The 19,305-nt window shown below is 33.9% G+C and overlaps 1 protein-coding gene across 7 annotated transcripts in view; it reads left to right on the forward strand.

Moving 5' to 3' along the window:
* PIK3C2G (phosphatidylinositol-4-phosphate 3-kinase catalytic subunit type 2 gamma) overlaps positions 1-19,305 on the forward strand; it is a 355,918-nt gene that overhangs the window by 312,342 nt on the left and 24,271 nt on the right. For 4 of the 7 annotated variants that reach the window (XM_055318866.1, XM_055318867.1, XM_055318864.1 and 1 more), the window contains 2 exons: positions 2,421-2,496; positions 13,693-13,790. In XM_055318866.1, coding sequence (XP_055174841.1) covers positions 2,421-2,496; positions 13,693-13,790 — 174 coding nt within the window. The remainder of the gene's footprint in view (positions 1-2,420; positions 2,497-13,692; positions 13,791-19,305) is intronic. The other 3 variants (XM_055318868.1, XM_055318870.1, XR_008663575.1) reach the window with 2 other exon arrangements.

Consider the following 19,305-nt stretch of genomic DNA (forward strand, 5'->3'; position numbering starts at 1 on the left):
TGAGATCCAGCAACGTTACTTTTCTTACCTTCTTTATCTCTTTTATTGATTTCTGCCTGCATTGACACTGAGTCGTGTTTCTTCTCAAGGATGAAAACAATCTTATTACAATAAGGAATCAGTATTTAGTATGTCACCCACACCAGAATTACAAATGAGGATTTCAAGGATATGACAGTGTAAACACAAGGGAATAATTAGCTAGTGGTGACATTTCAGACAGTAATTGGGAAGATATTCTGCCTACTATTGAAGTTTAATAGCCATTGGGTGGTGAGGCCAAAATGTCACCAGAGAAGAATAATTGACTAGTTGTCAAAAGGCCAAAAGAAGGTCAAATTTTCCTCAACAAATTCTGCACAGTCTGAAGTTTGACTTCAAGCTTTCAAAGAAAAAAAAATACTTGGTTTGGTCAGCATCCTGAATATGGATACATTTCTTGAGGATAAATTCTTATTAAGCAAGTTCACAAGAGATCAATACATAGAGATCAAAATTGGTAATTAATTTACTATGATGCATAAAACTGCTACAAAGATAAGAATATTTGCAGTGTATTCTATATCTAAAGACAGATCTCAGTTAAGAAATATCTGTTGAGCAAAAATACTGTATTACATATGAGTGAGTAAAAGGCAATACCTACTCTTATTATCTTACTGTCTAGGCTAAAAGAGTAGAAAAGAAAGCATGTGATAAGCCGTGGGCAAATGGGTGGGTAGGAGTAGAAAAGATAGATAATGGAATGTGTAGGAAGACAAGTTAGTGAGAGAGCATAACACACTTGAGGAAATGAATATAATTCAACGTAGTTAAGCATAAAGCTCTGGAAGAGAAATGGTGAGAGATGAAGAGGGGAAATGAACAAGATCCCAGCCAAGAAAGGTTGTCCTAGCTTTGTGAAGCAGTTGAACTATTTCTTAAGAGCAGTGGGGAGCCGCTGCCATGTTTTAAGCAGTTAAGTGTTAGATTTTTATTTTGAAAGATCAGTTAGACAATTAAGTGGAGAATAGATTGGATTAAAGGGTAACACGATAAGGATTGGGAACCCTGATGTAATTTAGGTGAGAAGTAGTGATGCTAGAAGTCAGAAGCATACCTGGAAGGAAGAAATGGATAGTTGAGGTATTTAGGAATTAAAATCAATAGGACTTAGCAATAAATATTATGTGTGGGATAAGGGAGAACAGACAGGCTGAAAAGATACACCTTTTTTGAGCCTGTACATAGGGAGAAGTAGCAATTTGAGGGCAAAGAAAATCCATTTATTGGTGCACTTTTGGTTTTAATTGTCTTTTAAACAGTCAAGGAAGCCAACAAATAGGTATTTTGGTATAGAGGGGTGAGGCTCAGGAGATAGATCTGGGATAAAGGTTCAGATTTGTGCATCATTATAAAAGCCACCAAAAGGGATAACATCACCCTGAAAGAATGGGTCAGTAATGAGAGAGATAGCCTGAAAGTGAGGAACAGTAGAACTTAAATTATAAGCCAAAAAAAAAAAAAAAAGCCTGAAAAAAAGTTCAAAGAGAAGAGGTGAACAAATGAAAGCAAAACTGGGAGAACTTAGTATCATAAAAGCAAATGAAAGAGAGTTTTTCACTAAAAATGGAATAGCTATATAAAGGCCAAGAAAATCCCCAATAGATTTGAAAAAAAAAAAGACATTCAAACAGAAAAAGTTGTTTAAAATAATGGTAAGAACATTTTTGGAGGCCAATCAGTGGCAAAAACCTATGTGTTGTACATCATAAAATCAGTAGAAATTGAAGAAGTGGAACCAGCATGAATGTTGGCAACTCTTCCCATAAGTTTTGTCGACATGGGGGATGGAATAACACAGGATTTGAAAGGGGCCTTAGTGACAGGGTATTATTTATGTGTGAGTATACCTTATGTGGTTTGTCTCTTCTGTTTGCTAATTATTAAAATGGAGAGACTACTTTATGCTGATGAGGAAGAAAGGAAGAAGATGATGGTACTAAAGTATAGATGGAGATATTCCACAGGGTTCTTGAGGAGGAAGGAATAGAGTCTAGGGCATAGATGAAGGGATCACCACTGGGTGCTATCTTAGTTAGCTCGGGTTACCATAACTAAGTACCACACTGGGTGATTTAAACAACAGAAATACATTGTCTCACATTTTTGGAATCTGAAATCAAGGTGTGGAAAAGGTTGGTTCCTTACGATGGCTGTGATGGAGGAAGTTATTCCAGGCCTCTCTCCCTGACTTATAAAAGATCATCTTCTGCCTGTGTCTCTTCACATTGTCTTTCCTACATGAATATCTGTGTCTAAATTTCCCCTTTTTATAAGGACACCAGTCATATTAATTAGGAGTACATCACCCACCAGTGAATAGGAGCAATAAATAAATCTAAGACATGAAGAAATATTATCCTTTGTCTATTTTTCAGAGTGATTGTGTGCTTAGTTTTTTCCTCTCTGAGCCTGTGCAACAAACAATTGAAGAATCATCTCTTCTGGACCTAGGCAAGTAATTTTATCAGTATTATTATGTACAATTTTTGAGTTTTAATATAATCGTGCAAAAAATATCACAACTATATTTTTTTCAACTTTCAAATTAAAATCCTTTTAAAGAATAAGCTTTAAGGGTCTTTTTCTTTTTTAAAAGTATCTTTTTCTATTTTCAAAGCTTTTTAACCCCTTAGAATATATTCAAACTAAATTAAACTGGCATATATTTGTCTAATTATAGTAACTACATGATGTCGCACTATTAACTCATTTTAATTAATTGTGCATTGAGGTGGAATTGCATGTCAGAGACAGAGTTCCTGTTTTCCCCTGCAGGTAAGTCTTCTAGTTTACTCAACATCTTAGGAAGCAACAAAAATAAATATTAGGCAATAGTAGTGATTATGAATTATCTAGCAGTTTCACTCTTATCTTTTAAAGCTCAGTAATTACTCTACCTTCCTCATGAAGTCTTCTTTTTATTACCTGGATCCCAAACTAGCCCAGAACAATTATCCACCCTATTCTCTGCCAGATGTGTGTTAATTCTTATTAACTTTTCTAACATCTCTCCTAGACTGGCAGGGACTCTCTTTGAATCCCATCAATTTTAAGCATTTGTAATAAAATTTCATTGCGAAATTAGGATTATTATTGTAAAAAATAAAATGGTTATCTGAATTTTTTTCTCATTCACTTATTTCTTACCACATCATACAATATGCAAGACATTTTGGTAGAATGATGGACACAAGATTTGAGTCTCAATATTTGGCTGCATATGAAATACAGCCTATTGTTTTAAAACAACAGAACAGGGCAGCCCGGGTGGCTCAGCGGTTTATTTATTTATTTATTTATTTATTTATTTATTTATTATTTTTTATTTTTTATTTTTTATTTTATTTTATTTTTTTGACTCCGTGGTTTAGTGCTGCCTTCAGCCCAGGGTGTGATCCTGGAGGCCCTGGGATCGAGTCCCACATCAGACTCCCTGCTTTTCCCTCTGCCTGCGTCTGTGCCTCTGTGTGTGTGTGTGTGTGTGTGTGTGTGTCTGTGTCTCTCTGTGTCTCTCATGAATAAACAAATAAGATCTTTAAAAATAAATAAATAAGTAAATAAAACAGAACACACCTAAGCAGAATATGCAAATCATTACAACAAACAAGGATTAGCAGAAAGTTGGTCCTTCTTGTATTCTTTAAATTATTTTCTGTTCCGTAATTCCAAATTCTTCATACTTTTTGTCATGTTCATAAACAGGAAAGAATTGTATTTTAAGCACTATTCTTGTCAGGTGAAATTTCTGCTTATGTTATTAAATGATTAGAGGACAAAATTATTTAAGTGTATTAAAATATTGGTTGACATAGGATGACCTTAAGCAAAAATCTCAGAATTTACCGTATTTACTACCTCTAGTAACAAATTGAGGGTATTCTGGATAACTGTATCTAGACTCATGACATGTAAAGATCATATTGGTAATACTTTGTAATCTTGGCGCTGGGAAATAGTAATATTCCTTTGCCTTTACTCACCAACTAACCATGCCTTGGTAGAACAATATAAAAATTTATCTTTTTAAAGTGCCAGTCCAATCATCACTCTTCTCTACTTCACACTTTTTCCTTGGCTACTCATTACCCTTAGGTAGGGCCAATGTAATGGGCTTGTAACCAGTGCAGTCACACTAGGCACTGTGCTTAGAAAGGTCCTGCACTTGGATTAATATTCAGCTGTCACTATCTTGAAATTCTTAATAATTTTTGTAAAAGGAACCCTGCATTTTCATTTTGCATTTTCATATCACTGAGCCTCAGAAATCATATAGCTACCCCTACCCATGGGATAAAGACCAAATTCCTCATGATGGTATCCCAGCAGAATCTGGCATCCCCCAATTTCCCTTTCCAGCCGTAATATCAGGCCCTTCATTATCTTGATTCTTGTGTTTTTTCCAGTTCCTCAACTATGACAAACACCTCAGCACTTAACAGATGCACCTTCTCTGCCTGGACCACTTGACTCCTATTCTACCTTCTTTATCATGTTTTTTTTTTTTTTTTTGATCCTTCAGCTCTCATCTTATTTGTCTTTGCTATATACTCCTAAATGTTTTTTCTTCAAAATTATTGCAGTGATGTTTATGGCTTCTGTGTTTCTTTGTAGGCTAAAAATCTGTGAAGACGTAATCTATGTCTATATTGTTCGCCATTGTACCCCCAGGGCTTAACACAGTCTCTAGCCTACTCTAGATTCTCTATAAATAATTACTGAACAAATGATTGATAATAGAAAAAACAATGGAAGACACATTTATGTTCTCTACCATGGTAGCTTGTCATGGTAGCTTTGTTCATGAAAAGGACAAAAGAGAAGAAACTAAAATCCCTAACCATGCTACTCCCCCATCACTACAATTCTCTTGAAGTATCACCTAGAAAAAAAATCTACGCATTATCACATTTAAGATTATAGACTCAACCACATTCAACCAAAGCACTACCCAGAAAGTTGCTGGATTTTATCTCGTATATTCTTTAACTCTCTGCTAACATGATCCTCTCTAGTCCCTTCAAATTAATATAGGTCCCAAGCCAAATAGTACCCCCACAAAAATATAAAATTATCCATCCTCGACCTGTACACAACACTGACATGTAAGATAGATTTTTTTGTCAAAGTATAGAGACAATAACATAGGTAATGGAGTGATCAAAGACAACAGTTGTCAGGGTTAAGAGGATGAATTAGCAAGTGTTTAGATGCCATTGATAATTACAAATGGTTACAAACCAGAGCTTTCAATCATTACCTCACATCACTATTTCCAATTGGAGATGCTAATTTAAAAGGGAACTTGAAGCCAGAGCCTCCATGGCAGAGTCTCTCTAGTTAATGTTATACTACTTGCTCTAGCAGAGCCCAGATTAATTATCTGTAGGTTGGTTGAAGTATGTTACCCAGGTTTTCAATGTAAATTGTAATTATATGGAAGGACAGAAAGGGAAGTAAATACTTAGAAATAAATACTTATATTATTTCTGAAAATTGAAAGCTTTAAAATATTGTGCATTTTACTATGTTATATCATATAATATGCTTGCAATTAGAAAATTATTTTAGGCTTTTACTTGTGGCTGATGTGGGCAAAAAAAAGATGAAAAGAAGATGAGAGTTAGAAGACTTTCTCTAATGACTTCATTTCTAATAGCTGGGTGTCAAAGGATATTGCTAAAATCTAACAAGTCAGGCAATAAAAAACTTAACATGTAATATTAGTGTTAGAGAAATACTAAGATCACAACATTGAATATAATTGAATGGTAGATGAAAGCAGAGTGCAAAAGATTATGCATTTATTAATTTTATCTCTCTATCAGGAAACAAATATTGTCAAAAAAATAAAAGTCTAAGAATATTAAATAAAAGTAACCACTAGAACAAAAGTAAAAGCTTTTTCTAAGTATCACAAGTACATAAAAATAAAAACAAATTCCTTAGCCAAAGACTTTCTTTAAAAATCATAAAAACAAAAATGTTGTGTTTCTTTAATAACATAAAACAATAAAAACAAAGAGAAATGAATCTATTGTATTGATAAGTATAACTGGACTTAACTCATACATAAAGACAAAAATTCTGATTGGAGAAAAGTAAAAATCATAACTCTATACTTTATGTATAAACACACCTAAGACAAAATGATTTTTTTTTTTTTTTTACTTTTTATTTATTTATGATAGTCGCAGAGATAGAGAGAGGCAAGGCAGAGACACAGGCAGAGGGAGAAGCAGGCTCCATGCACCGGGAGCCCGATGTGGGATTCGATCCCGGGTCTCCAGGATCGCGCCCTGGGCCAAAGGCAGGCGCTAAACCGCTGCGCCACCCAGGGATCCCGACAAAATGATTTTTAAAAATTGAAAATTAGGGGCACCTGAGTGGCTCAGTTTGTTAAAGCATCTGCCTTCTGCTTAAGTCATGATTCCAGGGGTCCTAGGATCAAGTCCCACATAGGGCTCCCTGCTCAGTCTGCTTCTCCCTCTCCCTCTGCTCTTCCCTGATTGTTTTCTCTCTCTCTCCCTCTCGCTCTCTCTCTCTCTCTCAAATAAATAAATAAAATCTTTAAAAAAAGGAATTGAAAATTAAACTCCAAGCACAGGTATATTAGGCAAATGCAAAGACATGGAAACCAGAAGTCACGGTCTTAATAAAGAAAAGGTGGCATATAGGCCAAGAAACATTGAATTAAACAAGAATGCAACTTTATAATAAGTACAATTCTCAATAAAGATATAAGCATATATATATGTGTGTGTTATATATATATATATGTTGTATATATATAGGTTATATATATATCTCAATTATATGACAGCAACATATATAAAGCAGAAATTATGGAACATTTAAGGAAAAATACACAACAGACTGGAATTGGATATTCTAATTCACTTCTTTTGATTTATGAAAGAGTGAAAAAATTAAGTAGATACATAGAAAATTAAATAGTAAAATTAATAAGACGACAAAATTTATTAATTTGATATATCAAACTCTTTATCATGAAAATGGGTTATATATTAGGTCACAAAGATAATTTCACTTAATCCTAAAAAGTAGAAATACTACAGACACATTTTCTAATCATGAGAAAATAAAGTGAGAAATTAATTTTTAAAATTAAGAAAGCTGAAAGATTCTTATTTAGAGATTTAATTTAAAAACAGCAGCTCTCTTGAACAACCCTTGGGCCAAAAGGACTTAAAAAACAAAACTGCAAAATTTCTAAAGAATAGCTATACCATCAGAGAAGATAAAGCAATTCTCAAAAATTGGAATAATTGGAATAAGACTATAAAACAAACCAAAGGCATACAAAAAAGAGAGAAAGAAAGAAAGAAAAGAAAGAAAGAAAGAAGAAAGAAAGAGAAAAAGATTCGAGGAGAGATTAATGACTTAGAACACAGAAAATAGAATAAATAAATCTGGAAGCTAAAAGTAAACAATAAAGAATGCAGTAGTTAAACTAATCAAAAGAATAAGGGCAGATGCAAATACAAGAAATATATAGTATTTATAATATATATATATGAATGAAATCAATACAAAAAGAGAATCAAGAAGTAACCATAGAAAAAGATGAAACTGAAAATAGTAGAGACTACTTTAAGTCTACAAAACTAAATTTGTAAATCTGTCTGAAATAGTGTTCCAGGAAAACCCAATTTACTTACCCTAGAAAAGATTAAGTTTGATAGAAAAGAAAAAACTTCCAAAGCAACGTTCAGAACACCACCAAGTTCAGATGATTTCCAGAGGGATTCTACAAAACTCTTAAAAAGTAGATAATTCCACTGTTATTTAAACAATTCCAGAGCAAAGTAAGGAAATTTTTCTATATTATTTTTATGAACCAAATAAGTATTTATGCCAGTAGCTGTAAGGATTACAAGAATAGCAAAAAAGGAATCTCAACCTAATCTCACTTCTGAGTATCAATGGAAAATTATAAATAAAATATTTGCCAAAACAATCCATGAGCACACTACAGATATCTAATTCACCGGGACCAGAAATGCAAAATGGTTATATATTGGTAATATACAATATACATGTTATCATCTTTAAATGATATGGTTGTCTCTGCAGACCCTGAAAAGACACTTGATAAATTTCAGTAAACTTTCTTGAAAAAGCACTGAAATAAAAATAAGTGCTTCAAAATGAGAAAATGTATCTGTCTTGGCTATCCAAAGCCCACATCAGGTATGACAGGATAACAGTGGAAAAACATTTCCACTGAAGTATAAAATAAGACACTATGCCCATGATCATCACAATTACCAACAGATTACTCACTCTTTTAACCTCCTTCAGGTCTTCGCTCAGAATTTACCTTCTCCATGAGAAATCCCCTGATGGTCGCATTTAAAATTGCAAACTGACCCTTATTCTGCTAGTTTCCAGTGTCTTGTCATGTTCTGGGTTTTTATTCTGATCATGTATCATATTCAGTTATCATAAATTTTACATATTTATTATGTGTTTTGCTTTTTTGTATCTCCCCCGAAACCATAGAAATGCCAAGAAAGGAATTTTGTCTAATCTGTTCTAAGGGCTTAGAGCAGTGCCTTGTCCATAAAAGGTCAATAAATATTTATGAAACGACTGTATGAAACTTTAAAAAAATTAGAAACAAACTTTAGAAGACCTGATGAACAATGTCTACCAGTAATACCATTACATGCCTGGAGAAATAAGAATCAATTTAAGAATCTATCACAAATTATGAAGATCTAATAAAGGTAGAAGGTACCAAATTGATACAAAGCTATCTATTGCATATAAATATACGCAATAGAATGTAGATAAAAGAATAAGAGTAAAAGAAAGATAGAAGAAAGATCCTATTTGGAATAGCAGGGAAAAAAAATACCTAGGAATAAATTTAATAGAAGTGTGCAAGATCAAATGAAGAAAATTTCAGGGATCCCTGGGTGGCGCAGCGGTTTGGCGCCTGCCTTTGGCCCAGGGCGCGATTCTGGAGACCCCGGATCGAATCCCACGTAGGGCTTCTCCCTCTGCCTATGTCTCTGCCTCTCTCTCTCTCTATGTGTGTGTGACTATCATGAAATAAATAAAAATTAAAAAAAAAGAAAACTTCAAAACATTATTGAGGAATTTCAAAAATGCCTTGAACAAATGGAAAGACATAGTATGCTCTCATAAAGGAAGATTCTACATCATAAAAATGTCAGATATTTCTGATTTAACTTTGAATATAGTTTTTAAAAATATTAATGGATTTATTTTTAAATAGATAAGTTAATTCTACAGTTCATAAAAATAGACAAAGGCCAGGAAATTTTAACAAAAGCATGAAGTAAGATTAGCCCTACCATATATATAAAACATATTACAGAGCCCTAAATAATTGAAATACTGTGGCGTTGGCCCCCAAAAAAAGAATAAATAGAACATAGTAGAATGTCCATAAATAGAGTCAAATATAGTCAGGGATTTAATATGTGGCCAGACCACTAAGAGAAAATTCAGTCAATAGTGCTGAGAGAGCATATTTCACACCATGTGCCAGTATAATACCAAATGGACGAAAGACTTTAAATGTAAATAACAAAGTCATATATTTGACAAAGAAAACAGGAAAAAATCCTTTATAGTCTGAGGATGAGCTAGTATAGTTATGACTAAAAATCCAGAAGCCATAATAATTTTGCTGTATATAAAAAAACTATAACAGAGTTTTTAAAAATTCAAAGATAAATTACAGAATGGTTGAGATATTTGCAATTTATCACAAACAGTGGTCATCAAATATATAACCAACTCCTAGAGATTGATAAGAAAAAGACCAACAACCAAATAGAATATTGTGTAAAGAATTTAAAAGACAATAGGCACACAAAAATACAAAGGCTCTTCAGCAGAAGAAAGGATCCGCAAACTCACTCATAATAAAAATGCAAATTAAAATTACACTGATACCATTTTTAACTCATCAGATTGGCAAAAATTCAAAAATTTAATTAATAAGCTTGGTTACAAATCAGCCAGCACTCTACACTGATGATGGTAATGCAAATTGGTACAACCTTCATGAAAGGTGATTTGGCAACATTAATCAAAATTACAAATGCTAATACCCTTCCACCAGCAATTCTGCTGCTGGAAATTTATCCTATAATATTTGTGCACAGGTACAAAAATGATATGCATACAAAACTGTTTATTACAGCATGATTTGTAACAGCTGAAAAATATTAGAAACAACCCATATACCCATCAGTGGAGAAGTGGTTAAATAAATTATGGCATTTCACATAATGGAATAATATACGAGTGTATTTTTTAAAAAATAAAGAAACCTTGTATATTATAGAAATTTCTCCAAGATGTTTGTGCAGAATAGTAAATATGCTGTTTCTTTTGTGAAATAGTGGGAGGGGGCAATAAAAGTACTTATTCATATTTGCTTATATGGAGAAGCTATGGAAGAATGTGTTCCCCTGGAGGGATAAATGGTAGAGGAACTGGGTGCATAGGTTTTAGGAATGGATAGGTATTAGGAATGAATAGGTATTACTGTATATTTTTTAAATAAATTTTTATTTTTTAGTTATATGAATATATTATCATCTGAAAAAATATTTGGAAATGCTACTTTTTTTAACATTCATGGACACATTGTGCATAAGTGCTGTATTAGCTGCTATAGTGTCATGCATTCAAACATTTCAACACAATCATCCTTGGATCACTAATATTTCAACAGCTCTTAAGGTTATTATAAATGGTTGGATTAAACATAATCAGATTCTCCAGACTAACTTGAAGCAGAAAATCAAAATATTCTAGCATCTTCCTGTCCATATGAAACGATTCTCAAAATTCTCCCTTTTTGGATTCATTTAAACTCTTTCCCTTAGATTATTGCCCCTTCTTTGCCTCTTTACAGCATGGTGTTTAAGAACACAGACTTTAGAGATCATTTAACCCTGCATGGTTTATTATCTGCATGACCTTTAACCAAATGCCTTTGGCTCCTCATGTGTAAAACAGAAGTAACAAAAACTTTATAGATTTGCTATGAGGATTGAGTTATAAAGCTCTTAACCCAATGTTACGCATGCAGTAAAAGTTTTAGAAATACTAAGTACCTCTACGATTACCGCATTGACTACTAAAACTTCCTGGAGGCCTGAATTTTCCCTGAGTTCGGAGCTCTGCCTATATTGACAGATACTGGCTTACTAATCTGTCACTAGAGTTTCAGAGTAGAATATCACTTTGGTTAGTTTAACAGTTATAGTTACTATTTAGACACTCAATCATAAACTTATGCTAATTTCTTACTTTTGAATTAAAACTCCTCTGATTAAATACATTGAGTTTCTATGTAGTAATCTTTTCACTCTTTAATTAAAAAATAATGTTCGTTGTGCATCAAAAAGTCATCAGCATTTTTACCATTCTCATACCAAAATCCAATTACATTTTTTTTTTACTATGAATTCAATTTACCTCAGTACTATCTGAGGTAAATTATCTCATAGTATCTCTAACTCAACAATATCTCTCAGTCATTGTAATCAAATAAAAATATTTTAAGGAAGAATATTATTATTATTTTTATGTAATTACCATTTCAATTATAAGAAACAATGCCAATTGTAATTATCACAATGTCAATAATCCACATTAACAAGAACATTAGTAAATATTACCTACAGGTAATGTGTAAACTACTATGACAAACATGTAAAAATCTTTGGAAAAGGAAACATACCAGTCAGGTTTTCTTATCAAAAGTTGGAGAGAATTGGAGAGCTGAAACTTACTCTCAGAAAACAATGTGGACCACAATGAGCCCATAGTAGAACATTGCCAAATTCCTGTTATTAATAAATTTCTAATTTCCCTCAGAGAATATACAACCAGAGATAGCCAATGGAAATATCAGAAAAACTACAAATTATGCTTAATCTGTATAAAACAAAAAATTTTAATTAAAAACTAAAGCCTTCATTCCAATAATGGAATGATATAACTTGAGAAAAAATAAGACTACTCTTATTATTAAATAGATGTTTAGTTTGACATTATGGAGCAAGCACTGATTTATATATTCCTTGGGTATATAGTGCAAAAAGTAAGCCTTGAGGGAGATTATAATCCACTAAACAAATTGAGGCACATCAGATAGTAATTTTGATACAACTATTAAGTGATAAGGGCTGTGCTAGGGGAGTTCAAAGGGAGGTGACCACAGAAACTATTTTGCATCTTAATTAGGCCTCTAGAAAGATAAAGGTTCAATAGGAAAAATGGTAAAAGAGGTCATTTCAAATAAAGAGACTAATATGAACAATGACTGGAAGGAAATAGCAGAGCATGTTTGTAGAACTGAACATACAGACTACAGCATGGAATAATAACAGTGGGAAATAAAAAAAAAAACAGAAAGATTCAATAAGAAGCAACAATATACTGGGACACCTGGGTGGCTCAGCGTTTGAGCATCTGCCTTTGGGTCAGGGTGTGATCCGGAGGGCCCAGGATCAAGTCCTACATTGGGCTCCCTGTATGGAGCCTGCTTCTCTCTCTGCCCCTCTCTCTCTGTGTGTGTGTCTCTCATGAATAAGTTTAAAAATCTTTAAAAAAAAGAGCAACAATATAAATCTGAGAAATTCTGATTTTTTTCATAGGTACTGGAAAGCCATGAACAGTACTTTGATCAAAAGAATAATTTTATAGAAGTTGCTGTAGGAGCAATATATTGGTAATTGTGTATAAATGGGTTGGGGTTCTAGGAGAGGGGAAGAGAATGTTCTAGTAGTTCAGACAAGAGATTCATATGAGTCTGAACTAGGAGCTGTGGAAATAGATAGGAAGAGATGAATGCAAATATATGGAGAAGACATTACTAATTGCAAACATGAACTGAGAGGTTACATTGTGAAAACTGTTGAATTTATTAGTTGATCATCTCAACTATACCCTGCAGTAGGTAACTATCATCTCCATTTTAAAGAAGCCAATTATCTTAGTCATAAGTTAATTATACACACATAACACAATCTTAAGTATAGTTCTGGGACCTGAACCCCAGGCTCACTGACTTTTAAAGCCAGCACTTCATGCTAATACTTAAGCTTAATGGTACTGAAGGTTGAGAAAATTAGAGCCAGAAATGGCACTAAGTTTTCAAGCTTAAATAATTGGGAAAAAAATCAATCAAAACAAACACAAAATCAATCAGAAACACAAAATATGAGGAGAAAGAGTTGGTTCAGGATGATTAGACTCAAATCTCATCTTTAACCAATTCAGTTTCCTAAAGAATATTATGTTTTCTGCGTGATTTGAAGAATGTTTCTTTTTTTTTTTAACATTTAATTTATTCATGAGAGACACAGAGAGAGAGAGGCAGAGACACAAGCAAAAGGAAAAGCAAAGGGAGAATCAGTCTCCCTGCAAGAAGCCCGATGCAGGACTCTATCCCAGGTTCCGGGGTTCATGCCCTGAGCCAAAGGTAGACATTCAACCCCTGAGCCACCCAGGCATCCCTGAAGAATGTTTCTTTTGCATATTATTCATTGACTCCATTTTAGTCTTTAAATGTTTAATTTATACTGTGATGAACCACTTTCAATTTAACCCACCAAAATTCTATTGCTTTAGCAGGTGAGAAGTTTCCTGACAAGATGCCTAAGGTGCAGTTAGTGATATCACATGAGGATGCGAAGCTGACCATACTAGTGAAACACATGAAAAACATTGTAAGTTTATTATTTCTAATAAGAAACATGTAAGCCTACATTTAGAAATCACTTCCCTCCTTCCAGCAATTAATGTCAACATTAGTGAGAGAAATGGGGCCAGCCACCAAGTTTAAGTGAGGAACAGTAGGCCAATTACAATGTTCTGCCTCAGTATGACTGTAATCTCTGGGGTAAAGACTATAAAATGTTTTACAAGCAAAGTCCTAGAATGAAAATTAGACTTTATTCACAATGAAGCATCAGGCCAAATCTAGTGAAAAAGGTTTGAAAATGCAGGACTAACTGGAATATTGAGATCCAAAGGGAAAAAGTTAGGTCCCAAGAATTTACATCTATCTCATCCTACTGAGCTTAGTGGAACATTAAATCATCTCTGAAAAGTGCCAGCACTTTCTCTGTGAAGCCAGGAACTCTTAGGCTTTCCTCCTAGATACCCATGGAGTACCTTGAGTTTATACCACCAAAACAGTTATGTTTTGATGTAATTACTCAAAGATATATCTTTCCCCCACAAAATAATAATTTTTTTGAGGGCAGGAACCCTATCTTTGTATCCCAGAACCTAGGACAACAATGGTAGTTAGCCTCTAAAGAAAACTGAAAGCTCTTCCATTATACCTCATTTGTCTCTGAAGATGGGTCAAGTCAGAGGCACAGAGAGCAATTGGAGCATTGTCATTAAGTAAGAGAAGGAGGTTTATTTTTTCTTTTTTTTTTTAATTTTTATTTATTTATTTATGATAGTCACAGAGAGAGAGAGAGGCAGAGACATAGGCAGAGGGAGAAGCAGGCTCCATGCACCGGGAGCCCGACGTGGGATTCGATCCTGGGTCTCCAGGATCGCGCCCTGGGCCAAAGGCAGGCACCAAACCGCTGCGCCACCCAGGGATCCCGAGAAGGTGGTTTCTGCATCACAGTGTAATTGATTAATGGTCCAGGTCTGGGTGCATAAACCAAGAGGGGTAACTCTAAGCTTTGCCACTTGTCCAGTCTTCCTCTAGTCTACTCAAAACAGATCCTCCATTTGGCAAAACTCCCAGGATACTGCTCTATAGAAAGTCAGTAGCCCTATTTTGGCTCCATTCCTTACACACATATGTCTCTCATGATGTGCTTGGAAAGACTTAAAAAAGCAAACTCTTTTCATTGTGACGTGCATCTGGAACATACTAGAATTTAATCAATATCTGTTCAGTAGACAAATAGTTGGCATAATTTGCAGGGGATACATCCTTTACAAACTTAGTATTAGCCAGATAGCCAAGAATGCTTGTTTATAGATCTATGGTGCTCATAATCAACAATTTTTGTAATATCTGGACAAATATTATTAGATGTGTTTTGTAAAACTTTTACTAACTAAAGTAATTATTTTAGTTGCTTTTGATAAGATTATCATCTTAAATGAGAATAGGAGTTGTTAAGAAATTCTTAGTCTGGAAAATGAAGACTCAATGAGATATTATTTATGGCTGTCTACATATTCATAGACTTTAATAATCTGTATAAATATATGTAATAAAGTAAAAGAATGTTAAGAAATGATGTCAAACAAGTTAACAGAACTTATATTTGTATATGATTATTAGTTGAAAATAGTCCTCTTGAAAATTATGTATTTATTCCAGTAGTGTCATAGCTCAGAATGTTTTAGAACACGCTTGTTGGCATTGCTTTTCAATCTGGCATATAAACCACACAGTAAACTTGGTGATATTACTCAATAGTCATGCCTAATATTTGATCAAAAGCAGTATTAACCAATTTGATCACCCATTTTATTCACCAGATAAATCCCCAAATTACTTTTGACAGTTTTCAAAAATGCATTTTATAGCAAGATGAAGTTGTGCTGACAATAAGAATATTCAAAACAAAAGTGATGCAGCATAAAGGGAGGAGGGAAAGTGAGTAAGAGCAAAAATACAAGATTTAGATCAAGTGAAGGGTAAATGGCAAATGACCAGATAAATCCTACCAAAGGTAAAAAACCATCTAGGGCCACAAGAGCCTATACATTGCCAATGTCCTCTGAAAGAATGTTATTAATAATGAAGTAATACTCCTTGCAGTCTAACTTCTCAGTCTAAATGCCAGTTCTTCTCTTCTCCCTAATCTCTTAGCATTGCCCTGGAATTCATTCCTACACCTCTTGTCTCTTCTATTTCCAGCCCTGTGGCTTGAAATTTCACTTACGTGTCTTTCTCTTCCATATTTATAACTCCAGCTTGGAATTCTCCCTAAAATCCAGAGGCATGTATGTAACCGATTACTCAACAACTCTAGTAGAAATTGAATAGGCACCACAACCTAAGCTACACCAAATCAAACTTCTGATTATTGCCTCCTAAACCTGCTTCCTTTGCAATCTTTCTCATGTCAGGAAACAGCACCTTTATCCTACAATTTACTCAACTTAAGTCCTTAGAACCATTCTGACATCTCTCACAAACTACAACCAATTTATCAGCAAATTCTGTCAGCCCTGCTTTCACAATAAATCCAGAATCCCACAACTTTGCACCTTCACTGCTACCACAACTACCATAAATGGTTCAAGCCACCATCATCCCCCACCTGAATCAGTGCCATAATTTCTTAACACATCTGCCTGCTTCTGCTTATATTTCTTTCTAATCTCTTCCTAACCTAGGAGTCAGAATATTCCTTTGAGAGTAAAAGTCAGATCTTGTCATTCTTCTCTCATATCCTTCAGAGAGCGAGGCCTTACATCACTTACAATGAAAGCCATAGTACTTATTAATGATCTATGAAGCCCTGCCAACCTGGCCTCCGTGACCTCTCCAACCCCATCTTCACAGACTCCCTCAATCACTCCACTCCAGCTTCAGTAACTTCCTTCTTGCTCCTTAAATATCACAAACATTTGTACCTGTTACTCACTTTATCTGGAATGCCCTTCCCCAGGCTCATGGCTCAATCCCACATGTCCTAAAGGACTATGGCTTACTGCCACCTTTTCAGTGAGGTCCTCTCTGATTCCCACATGTAAAACCACAAAGCCACTACTTGTTGCCACTTCCAAACTTCCTTTCCTCCTTTACTTTATCCACTGCCCTGTGTCACTGCTATAAGCCAAGGGGCTTAAACAGTGTCAAGTACATAGCAGGTGCTCAATGAATACTTTATTGAATAAAAGAATGTCCAGTTTCTGATGTGAATAAATAAGAATTAGGATCTTGTTCACCTTGCAAAACCCATCACAACAAAGTTCTTATGCCTTGTATTTTTCACAACTTCTTTTATATGACTATTTCTTTTGCTTATCTGAAGACAGAGATAACACTGTAATATAAATGACAGGAAAATCTATCTATAAATTCTCCACATATTTTTTTGCTCATTTCAAGTTTTAACTAATTATTATTTATTTTTGAGCCTTTAGTGTTTTCATATGCTGAAGTAATCAGACTAAAGAAGTTGTGCTTCATTTTATTTTAATGTTAAAATGTATTATTCTGCCTGCAGTTCTGTTATATTTAATATTAAGTGTGATGAAAAGAATTGTTTTTCTTATAGTGAATCTTTGAAGATTTGCTGTAAGAATTACTTCTCTCCTGTGAATTCATAAGCTAAAACAAAATAGCTAAAAAGATTTTCCCTTTTAAAGCAGCCCAAAATGATTTATCCTAGTGAACAGAGACTGACAAAGTAATGCAGTTATTTAGAAGCTTGGCCAAGGTTTTTTAAAATAATATTTCAGTTTATATAACAAAGAAATATATAAAAATAATTTAGATTTGAAACATTTTTAAAAATCTTTCTAGCATTTTCCCATGTAGCCCACTATAAAATGCCTCTTCCATTGACATCTGCATGTCTCTCTATGCATTGCAATGTCTGTAATGTCTCTCCTCATCTCTGTATTCCCCTAGGCTGTGATACTTCCAGACAGTTTTCTTTTACCTGCTCTAGAATATGTGCATTCGTAAGGCTCTAAAAGTAATCAATAAGGATTCCAGACTCTCTTCTGATATTACATATGCTCACACTGTCAGAAACTCATACACTGTAACAAAATAATATGATTTCAAATGAGGAACAAGGGAAGCAGGACACACCTCAAATGGAGTGCTGTTTAAGCCTTTTGTAAGATACAAAATAGGAGAGAATAGTTGCTATATGAAAATTAACAGGTGAAAAGATAAGAAATAACAAGTGTTGATGAGAATGTGGAAAAAAGGGAACCCTTGTGCAATATTGTTCATGGGAATGTAAATTGGTGTAGCTACTGTGGAAAACATTGTGGAAGTTCCTCAAAAAATTAAAAATAGAAATACCATATGATCCAGTAATTTCACTACTCGATATTTGCCCAAAAAGATGAAAACACTAATTTGAAAGGATATATGTACCCCTATACTTATGGCAGCATTACTTACGATACCTAAGATATGGAAGCAACTCATGTGTCCATCAACTGATGAATAGATCAGGAAAATAGTGTGTGTGTGTGTATATATATATATATATATAATCATATTACTCAGCCATTAAAAAGAATGAGTTCTTGCATTTGTGACAACATGGTTGGACCTAGAGGGTATAATGCCAAGTGAAATAAGTAACATATGATTTTACTTATAGGTGGAATCTAAAAACAAATGAATAAATAAATAAAAGAAGAAATAGACCTATAGAGAACAAACTATTGTTTGCCAGAGGGGAGGGGAGTAGGGGAATGGGCAAATGAGTAAAGGGAAGTGGGAGATGCAGGCTTCCAATTATGACATGAAAAAATCCTGGGGATAAAAGATACACCATAAGGAATATAGTCAACGATAATGTAATAGCATGGTATGGTGACAAATGTTAGTTACACTTGTGGTGAGCTTAGTATAACATATAGACTTGTTGAATCTGACTTAGTATGACATATAGACTATGTTGTACACCTGAAACCAATGTAACATTGTGAGCCAATTACAATTTTTTAAAAAAAGATTTAGGTAGCCTTATTATCCAATAAGCAACTCGTATGTAATTAATTAAAAGGCCTGTTTTATCTTGCTATGAATATTCATGGCATTAGATCTTCCAGCTATAGGCTCAAAATGGATGAAGGAGCAGAAATGATGGGACTTGTCTCATTCTATGAGAAGACATATGTATCTAGAGGGATAGTACTGGTTAAAAACTTGATCTCATCATTTATAGCCCTAAACCTGTCTTCTGACCATATCAAATTCTCCAACAGTAAAAGAATTGGCTTCAGAAGCAGTAAGGATAAAACTTTATTCTCATTTCTTTTCTCCCTCCTCTACCCATTTTCTTCCTCTATTTTTTTGTCCTTTATTTTTCTTTTCACTTTTATTTCCAACTAATATTAGCCTAAATTTAGCTATAGGACATAATATACAAATATAAAAATACAGATTTAGTATGTCCTTTTTATTGTTGGATTTGCTTAAACATTTGGGGTGATAGACATCGGGTACTAGATTTTTTTTAACAAATATTTTGTTTATTTTAATGAAGCTGGTACAGACAA

This window comes from Nyctereutes procyonoides, unplaced genomic scaffold (assembly GCF_905146905.1).
Source record: "Nyctereutes procyonoides isolate TBG_1078 unplaced genomic scaffold, NYPRO_anot_genome, whole genome shotgun sequence".
Lineage (NCBI taxonomy): Eukaryota > Metazoa > Chordata > Mammalia > Carnivora > Canidae > Nyctereutes > Nyctereutes procyonoides.